The 14,343-nt window shown below is 40.3% G+C and overlaps 1 protein-coding gene across 1 annotated transcript in view; it reads left to right on the forward strand.

The window, feature by feature from the left end:
• The window catches only part of SLC6A5 (solute carrier family 6 member 5), a 61,148-nt gene that overhangs the window by 37,826 nt on the left and 8,979 nt on the right, over positions 1 to 14,343 (forward strand). Inside the window, exons 10-12 of the mRNA XM_069090897.1 lie at positions 537 to 649; positions 1,372 to 1,503; positions 3,670 to 3,769. Of these exons, the coding sequence (XP_068946998.1) occupies positions 537 to 649; positions 1,372 to 1,503; positions 3,670 to 3,769 (345 nt within the window). The remainder of the gene's footprint in view (positions 1 to 536; positions 650 to 1,371; positions 1,504 to 3,669; positions 3,770 to 14,343) is intronic.

Consider the following 14,343-nt stretch of genomic DNA (forward strand, 5'->3'; position numbering starts at 1 on the left):
CTTCTCTAAAGAAGAAGAGAACTCAAGAGACTTGTCCGTGGTCACACAGGTAGTAAGTGGCAGAAAGAGGGTTTTAAATTCTTGTTCCCTGCCTGCCAATACATCATGCTTTCTGCTGTCCCAAGCTGAGACCTGAACCATGCCCGGTCCTAGAACTCCCAATATTCTTCCCATTATACCACATTGGCCACCCAAGTACAACCACTTCATTTTGCAAATGAAAGAGCTGAGGCCCAGAGGAAATGAATGTTTTGCCTAAGGTCACACACTGGGCAAGTTAATAATATACTACAATACAGTACACCATACACACTTATTAAGCACCTACTGTGTTCCAGTTAATGTACTGAGCTGTGGAGATACAAATCAGAACCATACTATGTCTGTGGGAGGCTACAGTAGTCAGAGAAGACTTTGTGAAGGTCATACCTAGCACTTGAGCTATGCCAGATGCTTGAATGTGTTTCCTGGCTTATCCTTTGATGGCCTGCAGGCTACGGGCCAGACTGTAATCATTTATGTTTTGTCTTCTTCAGGGCCAGGCATTGCCTTTGTGGTTTATCCCGAAGCCTTAACCAGGCTTCCTCTCTCTCCCTTCTGGGCCATAATCTTCTTCCTGATGCTTCTGACTCTTGGTTTGGACACCATGGTGAGCAGCTTTGTTTTCTTGGCTCCTTGGCTTTCCCCAAAGTACAGCCTCTAGCGGCGCCTCTTTGGGGTAATGACACGCCCGGTTGTCCTTTCAGGGGTGGTTGCACTGAAAACAGTTGAAACAGAACGGGGACAGTTAGATTTTCCCAAGGAAGACGGAGGGATCTGTGTGTGCGTGATTTCTGAAATTTGGAGAGGAGTCTACGTTTCCAAGCAGCATGCCAATATCTATTCTGTATATTTTCAGCTGTCACATTTCTCACCAAAAATTATCAGAGGGTGTTAGAAAGAAATTAATTTGGGAGGAAGAAAAGGATCAAGTTTTTAGGAAAAATGTTTTGCAAATAATGTGGCTAGGTTTATATCAGTTGAGCTAGTGGTTTTCCCCCATTAAGTATAAAGCAAAGAGGACATAAATGATAAGAAAAGAATCTATAACTTCAATAAACAGAGAATAATTTCCAAAGTTGTGAATAATGAAGGAATGGAGTGTATATGACTGTGGGGATGGGGGAGGTGACAGTGGGAGAGCGAGTTCTAAGAAATAAAACATTATCGCTCTCCTTGCCCACAATTGGTGACAAGATCCCAGTAGGTTCTTTTGGATTATTAAAATAAATAGCTTCCTTTCTTTTTCCTTTATAGAATGGAGAATGACTGTTTTCATTATGTTTGTTTAGGCTGTGTAATCAACATTTTCTTTTACTATTACCTTCACAGTTTGCCACCATTGAGACCATAGTGACCTCCATCTCAGATGAGTTTCCAAAGTATTTGCGCACACACAAACCTGTCTTTACGCTTGGATGCTGTGTTTGTTTCTTCATCATGGGCTTTCCTATGATCACTCAGGTAAGTTGTTTGCTCGGACTCTTTTGGGAAAAGGAAGACAGGGTAGGACATTGCTCTCTCTACTTCATTCATTTCTTCACTCATTATTAATTTATTCATACAATTGTTATGGACTTACTACTTACCTGGCATTTTGCTAGATAAATGTTGCTGCTACAAAAATGGGGTTTACATGAACTAATTAGGGATTCATAAGACAGAATTAATTCTGCCTCCATTTTGGCCAGCAGCAATGGATACATGTATCTTTGAGCAAGGTAGGCAGTCACATAATAGATGTGCCTAACTAAGAAAACTCAACAGAAAGAAATCTGAACTTGCAAAATAGGGAAATTGCTGGATGATGATTTGATTTAGAGTGAGGTCCACTACAAGATTCTTTTAAAGGTCTAAGTTGCTCAAATGCATTTAAATGTTTTTTTTTTATGGGTTAAAATTATTTGACATAAAGCTTTGGGAAGGGAATTCATCAATTAAATCCAATAACCATTTAGCCAGCATTTATTATGTGTAAAACACAGTTAGTTTCTGAGGATTCAAAGATAAAGGAGACCAGTCCCTGTCCTTGTGGAAATTACAGTCTAGCTGGGGCCCTGAGACAAACTTCTGATACAAATTAGAATTTAAGTAATATAAATTCATTAGGTGGGAGGGGTTAGGAAGAGAAAATTAATATTCAAGAGTTAGGAGCCATTAGACAATTGAACAGTTATCGGAAATACAGACATTATAGATTTAAATGATGATTGAATAATTGCAGCATGTCAGAGGTGGAATGGACCTAAGAAACCCTCTAGTCCAATCAATACCTGTACAAGAATGCCCTCTACTGTATATCCCCAAAGCCAGTATTTAGTTTTTGCTTGCAGATTTTGATCAAGTGGAACCTATTTTCTTCTGCATCAACTCATTCTGCTTTGGGATATAGTTCTAAATATTTGTAAATTTTTCCTTTACTGAACATAGAAGAATTAAGACAATTTGCTTCTTTGCAACTTTCACCCACTGCCCTACTGCCGTGGAGGACAATTCTGGCCTCTTCTTCCATATGATAGCCTCTCAAATACTTGAAGAAGGCTATTATAGCCCCCATAGGTTTTCTTTTCTTTAGGATAAATATCCCCAGTTTCTTCCAACCTATTCTCATATGGAATATTCTTGACATCCTTTGAAATATTGGTCATGCTCCTATGGATATTTTCTAGTTAATCAATGTCCTTCCAAAAATATAGCATTCATAATTGAGCCCAATATCCCAGATATAGTTTGATCAGGTCAGAGAATCAGAGGCATTATCACCTCCCTATTTCCAGGCATTCTATTTCACAGCATCCCAGAATTTGAGTTGGAAGGGACCACAATGGCCATCTAGTCCAATCCATACATGAATTGAATTGCCAATATAATATACCAAACTTCCATTAATGCAGCTGATGATTATATCAACTTTTCCCCCTGTCTTTGCTTAAAATGCAATCTATTGTTTAATGTAAAGTGTACTTATAAAGAGAAGTCAAGAACAATGTAACACTAATATGGCTTACCTCATGTCGGATCTTAATCTTTTCAGTTTAAGGGAGTGAGTCCTCTGTGCTTGATAGATTTGATAATATGACCAGAGCCTCTGAGACATACCCCATGGTCACAAATTATTTCCAACCTGGAGTAGTTATTGGTCTTCTCTATGGACTCTACAGTGTTGTGTTACTAGATGGGTGCTGGTAGGAAGAGCTCGAGATTTGGAGTCAGCAAATCAGGATCTGAATCATCACTCTGCTGCCTATGACCCACGGAGTCTTTTGGGAAGGTCATTTAACCTTGTTTGACTCAGTTTCCTCATTTGAAAAGAGACTAATTTAGATTTGATGTAGGAACAAAGAATTGGAGCCAATTGGAGCTGCTGCAGGGAGTTGTGGTTTCAGAGACTGGATATCCACCTGTCAGGCATTCTAAAAGGGATTCCTTCTTCAGGTACAGATTGAACTACATGGGGTTCTAATGTACCACAGATATCTGGGATTCTATGATTCCATGACTGGCATCATCCAGCATCCCTTCCAACATGAAGCCTGCCTATCTCCACAAGATTAACATCAGAGAGTGTGGTTTATAGAAAAAGGGTATTGAGAGTGTCCATGACTGTTGAATTTTCTTCATTTCCATTAGGGTGGAATTTACATGTTTCAGCTCGTGGACACGTATGCAGCTTCATATGCACTGGTCATCATTGCAATCTTTGAGCTCGTTGGGATTTCCTACATATATGGTAAGGAGTAACTAAGCATTGTTTAGATTGGCTTCTTGGTTGCAAGACTGTTATTTTTATGTTCTATGTCTGAGAAAACAATGACAAGATATAGGTGCTACTTTGGGGGCACTGGAGAATGGGTGTGCATTTTGGGAAAGAGAGGAGGGACTATTCATAGGATCCTAGAATGTTAGAGTTTCTTAGATCTAGAGATGGAAGACCCTTGGAGATATCTAGTCCAGCCTCATTTTACATATTAGGGAAACAGGCCTGTGAGTCAGACTTCTTTTGGATTTTGTAAGTTACAAAAAAAGTGAGCAGCAACATTGGAGAAATGTTCTTTTCAGAGGCAGTGTGGACCAGTGAAAAGAGAATGCTAAGACTGGAGTGAAGGACCTGGTTTTGAATCCCACCTCTGATGCTGACTCCCTCTGTAACTTTGGACAATTCACTCCTGGGATCTCAGTTTTCATAACTAAAATGATCACATGAGAATAGGTCAGGGAAACGTTAGAGCCAGCTTGAACTGACTCTTGAAATCTGCTTGTTAAGATTTCAATGTGAATATTTACATCCCAGCAATTGGAAAATTCTATAAATCATGTCTGGATTTGTTGTTTTGTTGAGATTTAAAGTGATGGGGAAAATGTTAATGCAGATCAAACTTAAAAGTGTGTCACACATGTATCTTTTTTCTGGAGAGCTGATTGTTAAACATTTACTAGCATACCCTGTGATGAAAGGCCCTTCTAACAGTAAATCTATGATCCTCCGATGATGACAGCAGCATCTCATAGAAGACAAGAATAAATCTATAACTGCAGGAAGGATAGAAAGGAGGTGTGCTGCCTTGGCAGATTTAGCATTATGCTTAAGAGTGGGTATTTGGAAGTCACAATGGGCACACCATTGTAGGTGCATTTAATCTGGCTGTTCCATGTGAATGCCTTTGTGTCTGGCACTCTTTGAGATGATCAAAATAGCAGATCTGGCATCTCTATACTGGAAGTGGCATGAAGCCACTCTTCAAAACACCTTGTTTGCTACTCCAGAGCTTTTTTGTTTTTGCCTAAGAAATGCTTTGAAATTGAAAACATGAAAGTGGGAGAAAAAAAGAACAGAGTCCATGAGATGTGGGAGACATTAAATGTTTTCCAAGTCGTGATGGAGACACTGTCCCAAGCTTAGACTCCTCAGAGTTTTGGAAAGGAAATCTGTTCTTCTGCTAGAGAATACTACACAGACCACTTAGACAAATTGCATCCTTTGAGAAAAGTGACTATAGAGAGCCTAGTGAAATTAGTGATCCAAGAGTAGAACAATTTAGGCTAAGATAGCACTGTGTTTCATGCTGATTTTGCATGTATGAATGAATGAAAAAGCATTTAGTAATCATCTTCTATGTACTAAAGGGATACAAAGACAAGATTGAGACAATCCCTGTCCTCAAGGAGCTTATTCTAATAAGAGGAGATGGCATATATCAGGGACTGATGGCAAAGGGAGGGGATTTTGGTCTGAGAAGTTACAGGGATGGTGAGTTGAACCACTTGACGATCAGCATACCTACCTTCTTTAGAAGCAGTCATAGCAATGGTTTGATTACTATGCTTAGAGTAAGAGGTGGAAAGTGGGGAAGGGAGGTGCATATGTGGGCAGCAGGGAGGACGGCTAGGTGGCCCAAGTTGATTGATGGCTGGTTGAGCCGTGAAGCAGGGTCTCGTCTAGGACTGGCTAAATGTGGGTGAATTTGCCTCCAGTCACCTGCCAGTCAAGTCTACTCAGCCCCAGAATAAAAGGCCCAAAGCTGAGTGGTCCTGTAATGATTCTGAAATTGAACAAATGTTGACAATGCTACTAAAGCACTTTCTACTTTGAACAGAGAATGACAAAAGTCAGTATAGGACTGAGTTAACTATACATTTAGATCTATATATCAGAATTCCTAGTTTTGTGCCATGAGAATTTACATAGGCTCCCCAGGCTGAAAGGGAATTTCAAAGGTGTTTTTCATCCAACACACCATTTCCCAAAGTAACTGGATAAGCAAGTAAAATTCTTTACTTCATATTCCGTCCCAGCGAAAGGTAATGCTCTAATTTACCTGTCGATATCTACATCTTCATCGACGATATTCACAAAAGACACATTTACATAGTTCTCTTTGCTAAAACAGGCTTATTTAACAGCTTAAAAGCATCATTAAACAAAAAGCTTTTTCCACTTCAGCTTTAAAGCACAAGAATATATGAGATATCTTTTTGCATATAAGACTGGAGGTAGATTCCCTATGTCTCAAAGGATATATATCTATATATACACACATATACACAAACACATGTGTGTGTATGTACACACCAAAAGTTTTGTTCCTTGTATCCTGAGTGATCTGTAATACTTGAACACTTTGGTGGATCAGTGATTTAATGGGTGTGGGCACCTTCTCTCTATGAAGACTATAACTCCACCTCCAGCAGGAACATTTCAGATTGTCCCTCAAATAGATTTTTAACCCGCCAATAGGAATAGAGTGTTCCCACATAAAGCCCATAAGATCACAGGGTCCTAGATTGGGATCTAGAAGGCGACCTCAGAGGACACCTAGCCAAACCCACCCATTTTACTGGTGAGAAAACTGAATCCCAGAGAGGTTAAGTCTCTTGTCCAAGGTTACACAGGGGTGAGATTTGAACCCAGGTCTTCAAATTATAGATCCAGGTCTCTTTCTGTTGTATCCCATTGTAGTTTGAGTTTACAGTTTATACCTTAATATTTATCACACAGGGAATTATTGCATTTTGGCATTTCACTTCAATAGGATGGGGCCAAATAAAAATGCCGAGTCAGTAGAAGACAGGACAAAAGTGAAACATATTAGTAAAACACTGCACCAATGAGTACAGTTTGCATGTTGCATCATTCTCTTTTAAACTGAGTGAACCAATGAAACAAGAGGAAGCAAGCTGACGTGAAAAGGGCTCTGGACGGGAGTCGAGGAGACATGGTTCTGGTCCTTGTCTTGCCTTTTACTAATTACACTGATCTTGTTCAGTGCAGTCTCTCTGGGATCAGATTTCCAAATGAAGGGGCTGAACTACGTGGTCTTTGAGGTCTCCTCCAGCTTTGCCAATTGGAGATTTGTATTTCCTTCTCAATAGAGGGGATTTCATTGTTACTGATTTTTAACATATTCAGGGACATGAAAAGCATCTGTGGTTTCAGTCATGCTGGGGATTCTGGGAATAGTAACTTCCACCATGAACACAAATCCAGGTGCTAAAATCTATGAATTAGGATCATGAAAGTGGAGCTGGAAGGGACCTCAGATGCCCTCTAGTTCAATGCTTAAATTTTACAGATGAGGAAACTGAGGCTCAAAGAAGATAGGCAACTTGCCCAAGGCTATAAAAAGGGTACATATCAGAAGCATGTTTGAAACCAGGTCCCCTCACTCCAGAGGTAGTGTTCGTTGGGAGAATTCTGAGACAGGTGTTAACTGATTTGTCGAAGGTCACCCTGCTATTGTGGGTCAGAGGACAGAATTGGACACTGGTCTTCTTTGTTTACTCTATCCATCACATCATACTGTCTGTATTAAAAAACAATATGCTGGGTATTCAATTCTGTTCTTGCTTTCAGTGTCTATCTTGGTTCAATATTCCTAAAGGGTCTCCGGTCTCTATAAGGTTGGAAGCTTGGCTCTTTGAGTTTGATTCAGGCATTGTGCCTTTAAGCACCTTCTGAATAAGTGAAATCACTTTTAAAATTTCTTTGAATTTTATTGGGAGCCAACACACAGACCTTATGGCTAGAAGAATAGGAGATCAGATAAGTGCCATGGAGTTGTGTAGAGGAAGAATAGATTGGTTCCACGCCAGAATTGAAATTCTTAATTTCGTCTGTGCATTTCCCGAGATCACAATGCTTTAAATTGGTGTGATTTATTTTCCACCTTCAACAATTGCTTGTTTTACACCCCCTGAAACAACGACTTCCACATCCTTGTACTTTTCATAATAAGGATGTTGGCACCACACCAGGCAGTGGCTTTTATGATGGAATAAATCTGTCTTCAGTTCTTGTTACACGTTCTGCTTACTGAGCTCATCAAGATTTTTAATTAAAAAAAAAAGCTCTCTAATCTGGACTTACTTTTTTTTTTCCCTCTTGGATGTTACTGGCTTCCCACCCGACCCCTTTATTTGTATTTTGGTTCTTTCACAACTCTCAAATTTCATTTTAAAGCTGACATGCAGGATACAAATCTTCCTTGCTTTGTTTGATGGGGGACAATAGGCAGAAGGCAAAAAGTGTCTTCCTTTAATTGTTAAACCAGCAAAAAAAGACTTTCATGAATACTTTCTATGAGCCTAGCGCTGGACCAGGTAATATAGGGGAGATAGCAGAGTTAAAATCTGTTAAGACACACCAGACATTTATCTAATGCCAACTACATGCAAAGCTCTATATGAAAGTCAGCTATTTATTCTCAGTTAATACTTTCACAGAGATTTTTAGGAGAAGGACACAGGGTTGAGGATGGGGAGACCGGGGATGATAGAGGATGAGAAAATAAACTGAAGACAAGGTTCATTTGCTTCCCAATTTTGCCCACAGTCGACATCCTCTATATGCTAATGACCATTCTTGGGTTTGGGAACAAATTATTCTTAGTCAATTAACCAACAGGCATTTATTAAGCATCTACTGTATGGCTGGCACTGTATTAGGTGCTGGCAATGCAGAGATAGAAGTAAAATTGTTTCTGCCTTCTAGGAGCTAATAGTCTAAAGAGGAAGGTGATATGTACACACATACAAAAGATAATACATGGTAATTATTTTGGAGAAAACTGGAGTTGCTGGGACATAGGGTGGAAGAGGGAAGAATCAGGAAAGACTTCATGTAGAAGATGGTGTTTGTGCTGAATTTGGAAGGAATACAAGGCTTCTAAGAGGCCTAGGTAGTGAATGCCAGGCATGGAGGTCATCCAGGGAAGGGCACAGATAGAAAATGGAGGGCCATATGGGAGGAACAGTAAGAAGGCCAATTGGGTTGGATCACGTAGTACATAAACGGGACTAATGTATGAGGCTAGAAAGGTAGGTTAAGACCAGGTTGTGAAAGACTTTAAATGTCAAACAGAAAAATCATGCGTTGTATGTATTCACATTGGAAATTTCTAGGAAGCTAATTAATGGCTTTGGTTTTTTTTTATTAGAAACGAGTTTCTATGTCATATTCTTCACTGAAGGCATGGACTGTGATGTGTTTCTTTTTGCATCTCTTTCCCCTTTCCTCTTCCAGTGCTGCTGATCCACAAAGAACGTTCATTTGACGAGACAATCTCTACGGTCCTTTCCATTTCTAACATTCTGTGATTCAAAATATGTCTGGCCTTGTCCAAAGGTGAAACAAACCTTCTCTCCTCTGATATTGGTTCAGGCCCTCATCACCTCATGCCTTGATTATCACAATAGCCTTTTTGTGGATCTGCCTGCTTCCAGTCTGTCCATTTTCCATTCAGCTACGAAAGTGATTTTCCTAAACCACAGATCATGTTCCCTCTCCACCAGGTTCAAGTACAAAATGCTTTGTTTGGCATTCAAAGCCCTTCATAACCTGGCCCCTTCTTGTTTTTCCATTCTTCTTTCACTTTACTCCCAAACACATACTATTCAGTCCAGTGACACTGGATTCTTCATCTCTCAGCGCTGGACATTTTCTCAAGCTGTCCCCTATGTCCCCTATGTCTAGAACTCCTTCCTCCACTCTGACTCCTGACCTCCCTGACTTCCTCAAAGTTCCAACTAAAATCCCACCTTCTCCACAATGGTTTTCCTAGTCTCTCTAAATTCCAGTACCTTCCCTCTGTTAATTATTTCCTATTTATCCTGCACACAGCTTGCTTTGTATATATTTGTTTGAATGTCATCTCCTTTGTTAGAGTATAAGCTCCTTGAGGTCAAGAACTGTCTTTGGTTTTCTGCTCTGATGCCTTAGGTTCATAGTTCACTGGTGTCGACTTTTGGTTCTTTCTTCTTCCCCCTCATCTCATAGTGAGTTCTCAGCTTCTGTCTTTCAAATTTATCAGTGGGAAAAGAGTCTGGCTTTTTTCTTTCTCATCCTATTCCTTGGAAACAGCATGTAACTCATTTATTTCTTTTTTAGAAAGAGTTTTGTTGCTAATACCTTGGGGGAAACTAGGGGTGCAGTGGGTAGAGGCCTGGGTCTGGAGTTAGGAAGACTCATCTTCATGAGTTCAGATCTGGCCTCAAACACTTACTGGCCTCAAACACTTAATTTCAGGAGTTAAGTGACTGCTGAACAAATCATTTAACCCTGTTCGCTTCAATTTACTCATCTGTAAAATGAACTGGAGAAGGAAACAGCAAATCACTTGGATATCTCTGCTCAAAAAAACCGAAAAGGGGCATGAAGAGTCAGACATGACTAACAAAACTAACTTACCCATAAGGAGACATACAGTGGGAAAAAGGAAAATTCCTAAGTGTTCAAATGCTTACTCAGCTAATTCTGATGGTATTGCTAGGAACAGTGTTTGTTTTTATCTTGTTTTTCATGTTTCCATAAGCTCCTTGCCCTCTGCCTACAAACATACTCAGGCTTCCCTAATTCTAAAAAAAGTCTTCCCTTGATACTTCTTTCCCAGAAAACTAACATCCCATCTCTCCCCTTTACTGCTAAATTTCTTTTTTTTAAATTAATTCTTTAATTTATTAATTTGTTTGTTTCCTTTTAATTTACAGGATTCAATTCCACAATTCCTTGAATTTCACATTTTGTCCCCCTCCCTCCCCTCCCCCCCCCATGGCGTCTTATAATCAAGTATAGGATCTGTAGATACTTTCACATTATACAATGGTCAGGTTATAAGGATGGATTGTACCAGCTGGGATGAAAAATGGTATAGAGGACATAAAATCAAATAAGAGAACAAAAAAGATCAGGTATTTTGCTTCCACCTGGATATAAATTTAGTTCTTTCTAGTTCTTTCTCTGGATGCACGTTTTTCTCTCCATCATGCGTCTTTTGGGATTGACTTATATCCCTGCATTGTTGAGAAGAGTCCAGTCTATCAAAGTTGGTCATCACACATATGTTGTGTCCGTAATTGTGTACAAATTCCTCCTGGTTCTACTCTTCTCACTCAGCATCAGTTCTTTTAAGCCTCTCCAGGTAAATATGAAGACCGCCTGCTCCCCGTTTCTTATAGCGCAATAATATTCCATAACATGCATATACCACAACTTGTTCAGCCATTCCCCAATTGATGGACACCCCCTTAATTTCTAATTCTTTGCCACAACAAAAAGAGCTGCTATAAACATTTTTGTACATATGGGTCTTTCTCCCATTTCTATGATCTCTTTGGGATATAACCCTAGGAGTGGTATTGCTGGATCAAAGGGTATGAAAGTATTTATAGCCCTTTGGGCATAGTTCCAGATTGCTCTCCAGAAAGGCTGGATCAGTTCACAGCTCCATCAACAATGCATTAGTGTTCCAGTTTGCCCACATCCTCTCCAGCATTTGTCATTTTCCTGTTTTGTCATCTTAGCCAATCTGACTGGTGAGATGTGGTACCTCAGAGTTGTTTTGATTTAATTTTCTTTAATGAATGCCTCCATTTCCTTACTTCCCACTCCCTCCTCAAACTCTTATATTCTCTCTTAGCTGACACTGCTCCCTCAAAGGACACCAAACACCCCATAATCACTAAATCAAAAATCCTTTTTTCCTGTATGGCTTTTGGTTTTGGTGGAACCCTCCTCTCAGTTTCAGAGATACCACACTCCTACTTCTGCATCGGCTCCTTTTCTGTGACCTTGGCTCCTCCTCTCCCTAATCCTCAAATGTGGGCGCTCCCTGAAGGTCTATCTTTGCCCTTGCCTCTTTTTACATTCTCTCCTCCAGACATCTCGGACTACTCCTATAACCAGTAATTCTCATGTCTCTTTCTCTAGTCTTGACTTTTTGAGCTCAGATATGTGGGATATCCCTGTTCATATGTCCTATTAGCACCTCAAAATCAGCATGCCTAAAATCAAGCATATTATCTTCTCCCCAAGCCAGTTTGTCTTTCTGACTTAACTGTTTTTGTCATTGGCACATCCACTCACTCACTTCCCCACGGTTGGAACTTTGGGGTTGTCTTTGTTTCCTCTCTCCCTTATCCTTCATTTCCAATCAATGACCAGAGCCTGTAGTTTTCATCTCTGAAGCATTTTACATCTGTCCCCCTTTCTGTTACTACTGCAACCATCCTAGTATAGGCTCCCATTGCTGGCATATCATATTGTCCTTTCAGGTCTTCCTATCTCCATCCTCTCCCCTTCAATCTATACTTAATACTGCAGTCAGAATAATCTTTCTTTTTTTGCACCCATCTATTCATGTCATTCCTATGCTCAAAAAACCTTCAGTGATTCTTTATTGCTTACTGAGTAAAGTTCAAACTACCTTTCCTGGTCCTCAAGGCTCTCTACAACCTACCACTAACTTACTACTCCAGCCTTAACTCTTACTGTTCCTTTCTGTGCTTGCAAAACTCTGCCCTTTCCCTGTAGAATAATTCAGTTAATGAAAAAGCTACTCTGTGCCAGGCTATGTGCTAGGCAATAGGGATACAGATACAAAAATGAGTCAGATCCTGCCCTCACAGGGCTCACATTCTGATGGGAAAGACAATACAAAAAGGGGCGAAGTAGCTAGGGAAGAGAGTTTGGTCGGGGCCATAGGGTAGGGAATTAACAGAACTTTTAAGATAGTAATGATTTGATTATTGTTATCAGAGTAAGAACAAGAAGGAAACTGAAGACCCCCCTCCCTCCAGCTATCTCTCTGCCCCCTTGGTCCTATAAGGAATATTCTAGAACCTAGAGATAGAGGACAAGAGATGATTAGACCTCTCAGGCTATGCTTAGTTATAACTCCAGGGGCCTGTTGTTTTAGCAGTCTTTGTAGTAAAACCTTCCTCTGCTTCAGGAATGATCATAGTCACAGCAGGTTGGCTTCTGTAGAGCTGTAACAGTAAGTATTCTACCCATGAAATGTGAGTGAATGAGTGCTTGGCAAGTTGGAGACTGGCTTTCTTGCTAGAGTTGCCTAGTTGTTGGTGATAATTAACAGATGAAGGAAGGATTGCATGCTTCCCAGAATGTGTGCTCCTGGGAGAAGTAAGCAGTCTTCTATGTGACAAGGACACTGAGAAACCTCACCAGTCAAAGGTGATCTCTCCCATTGGCTTGCTGCACCAAGAGGCAGTGTGGTGAAGTGGAAAGAGAACTGTGCTTTGAGTCTGGACAGATCTGGGTGCAAATCTTGCCTCTGATACTAGTAGAGGCACGGCTGTCCTCATCTGTAACATTGAGTATAATAATACCTGCAGTAAATTCCTCCTGGGGTTATCGCAGGATTGAAATGAAATAATGTATACGAAGTGCTTCGCCCTCTTTAAAGAGCTAGGGAATATTTTCAATCAGAAGAATAATACCTGAGCAGCTATTAGTTTATCTAATTAATCTGTTGTCATTTATTTCCATGTCCCAGAGAGCAGATCCCTCAGGTAATGAGGTACAAGAATAATAATAACCATAGTGATATTTAGTGTTCATCACCTTAAGGTTTGTAAAACCCTTTACACATATTATCTCATTTTCCCTCACAACCACCCCATGAGGTAGGTGTTACTATTATCCTTATTTTACAGACGAGGAAACTGTAGCTGAGAGGTCAAGTACCTTGTGTAGGGTCTCACAGCTAGTAAGTATCTGAGGCAGGATTTGAACTCAGGTCTTCCTGACTCCATGTCTAACAGTTTATCTGTGAGATTCAATGGGGAGAGGGCTGTACTGAGGAAGGATTCAAACAGGGGTGTAGGGGTTTTGGGGTGCTTCACTGAACTATCTGTTATCATCAGTGGGCAGCATGAAGGACCCTAGAAAAGGATGGGGATTTCAACATCCCTTGTTGAAATGGGCCAAGAGAGTAGAAGAAAGGAAAACTGAAGGGGAACTAAGCAATATCTTCCCAGTTTTAGAAAGCCTCAGGGGATCCAGGGAAAAGAGGGAAAAGCCTGCCCAGAAACCTGGGCATAGGCAGAAGATTGGAGAGGACTGTGGGAAGGAAAAGGGAATAAGCATTTTTACTTTACAAAATATTATCTCATTTGATATAACAATCCTGGAAATTAGAAGCTATACAGTTGAAGAAACCGAGATTAGATGACTTGCCCAGGGTCACACAGCTAGGAAGTGTTGGAGTCTAGATTTTAATTCAGGTCTTCCTGACTCAAGATGAATGTTCTCTCTACCAAGTCATGCAGGTGGGCAGGAGGGAACAGAGCAATAATTATTTATGTTGTGGAGTGATAGAGCAGGGCCAAATGAACTGCTAAATAGACAAAATGGCATAGGAAGTAGAGTGTTAGGCTTGGCATCAGAAAGACTTGAGTTCAAATCCTGTCTCAGACTCACTATCTGTGTCAACCTGGGCAAGTCATTTAACCTCTTGAGTCTTTAATTCTTCATCTGTAAAATGAGGGGGTTGGGCTTAATTTCTCAGGTTC

Source organism: Petaurus breviceps, unplaced genomic scaffold, assembly GCF_028583685.1.
Source record: "Petaurus breviceps papuanus isolate PSGF00001 unplaced genomic scaffold, PetGlider_PUasm1.0 188, whole genome shotgun sequence".
Lineage (NCBI taxonomy): Eukaryota > Metazoa > Chordata > Mammalia > Diprotodontia > Petauridae > Petaurus > Petaurus breviceps.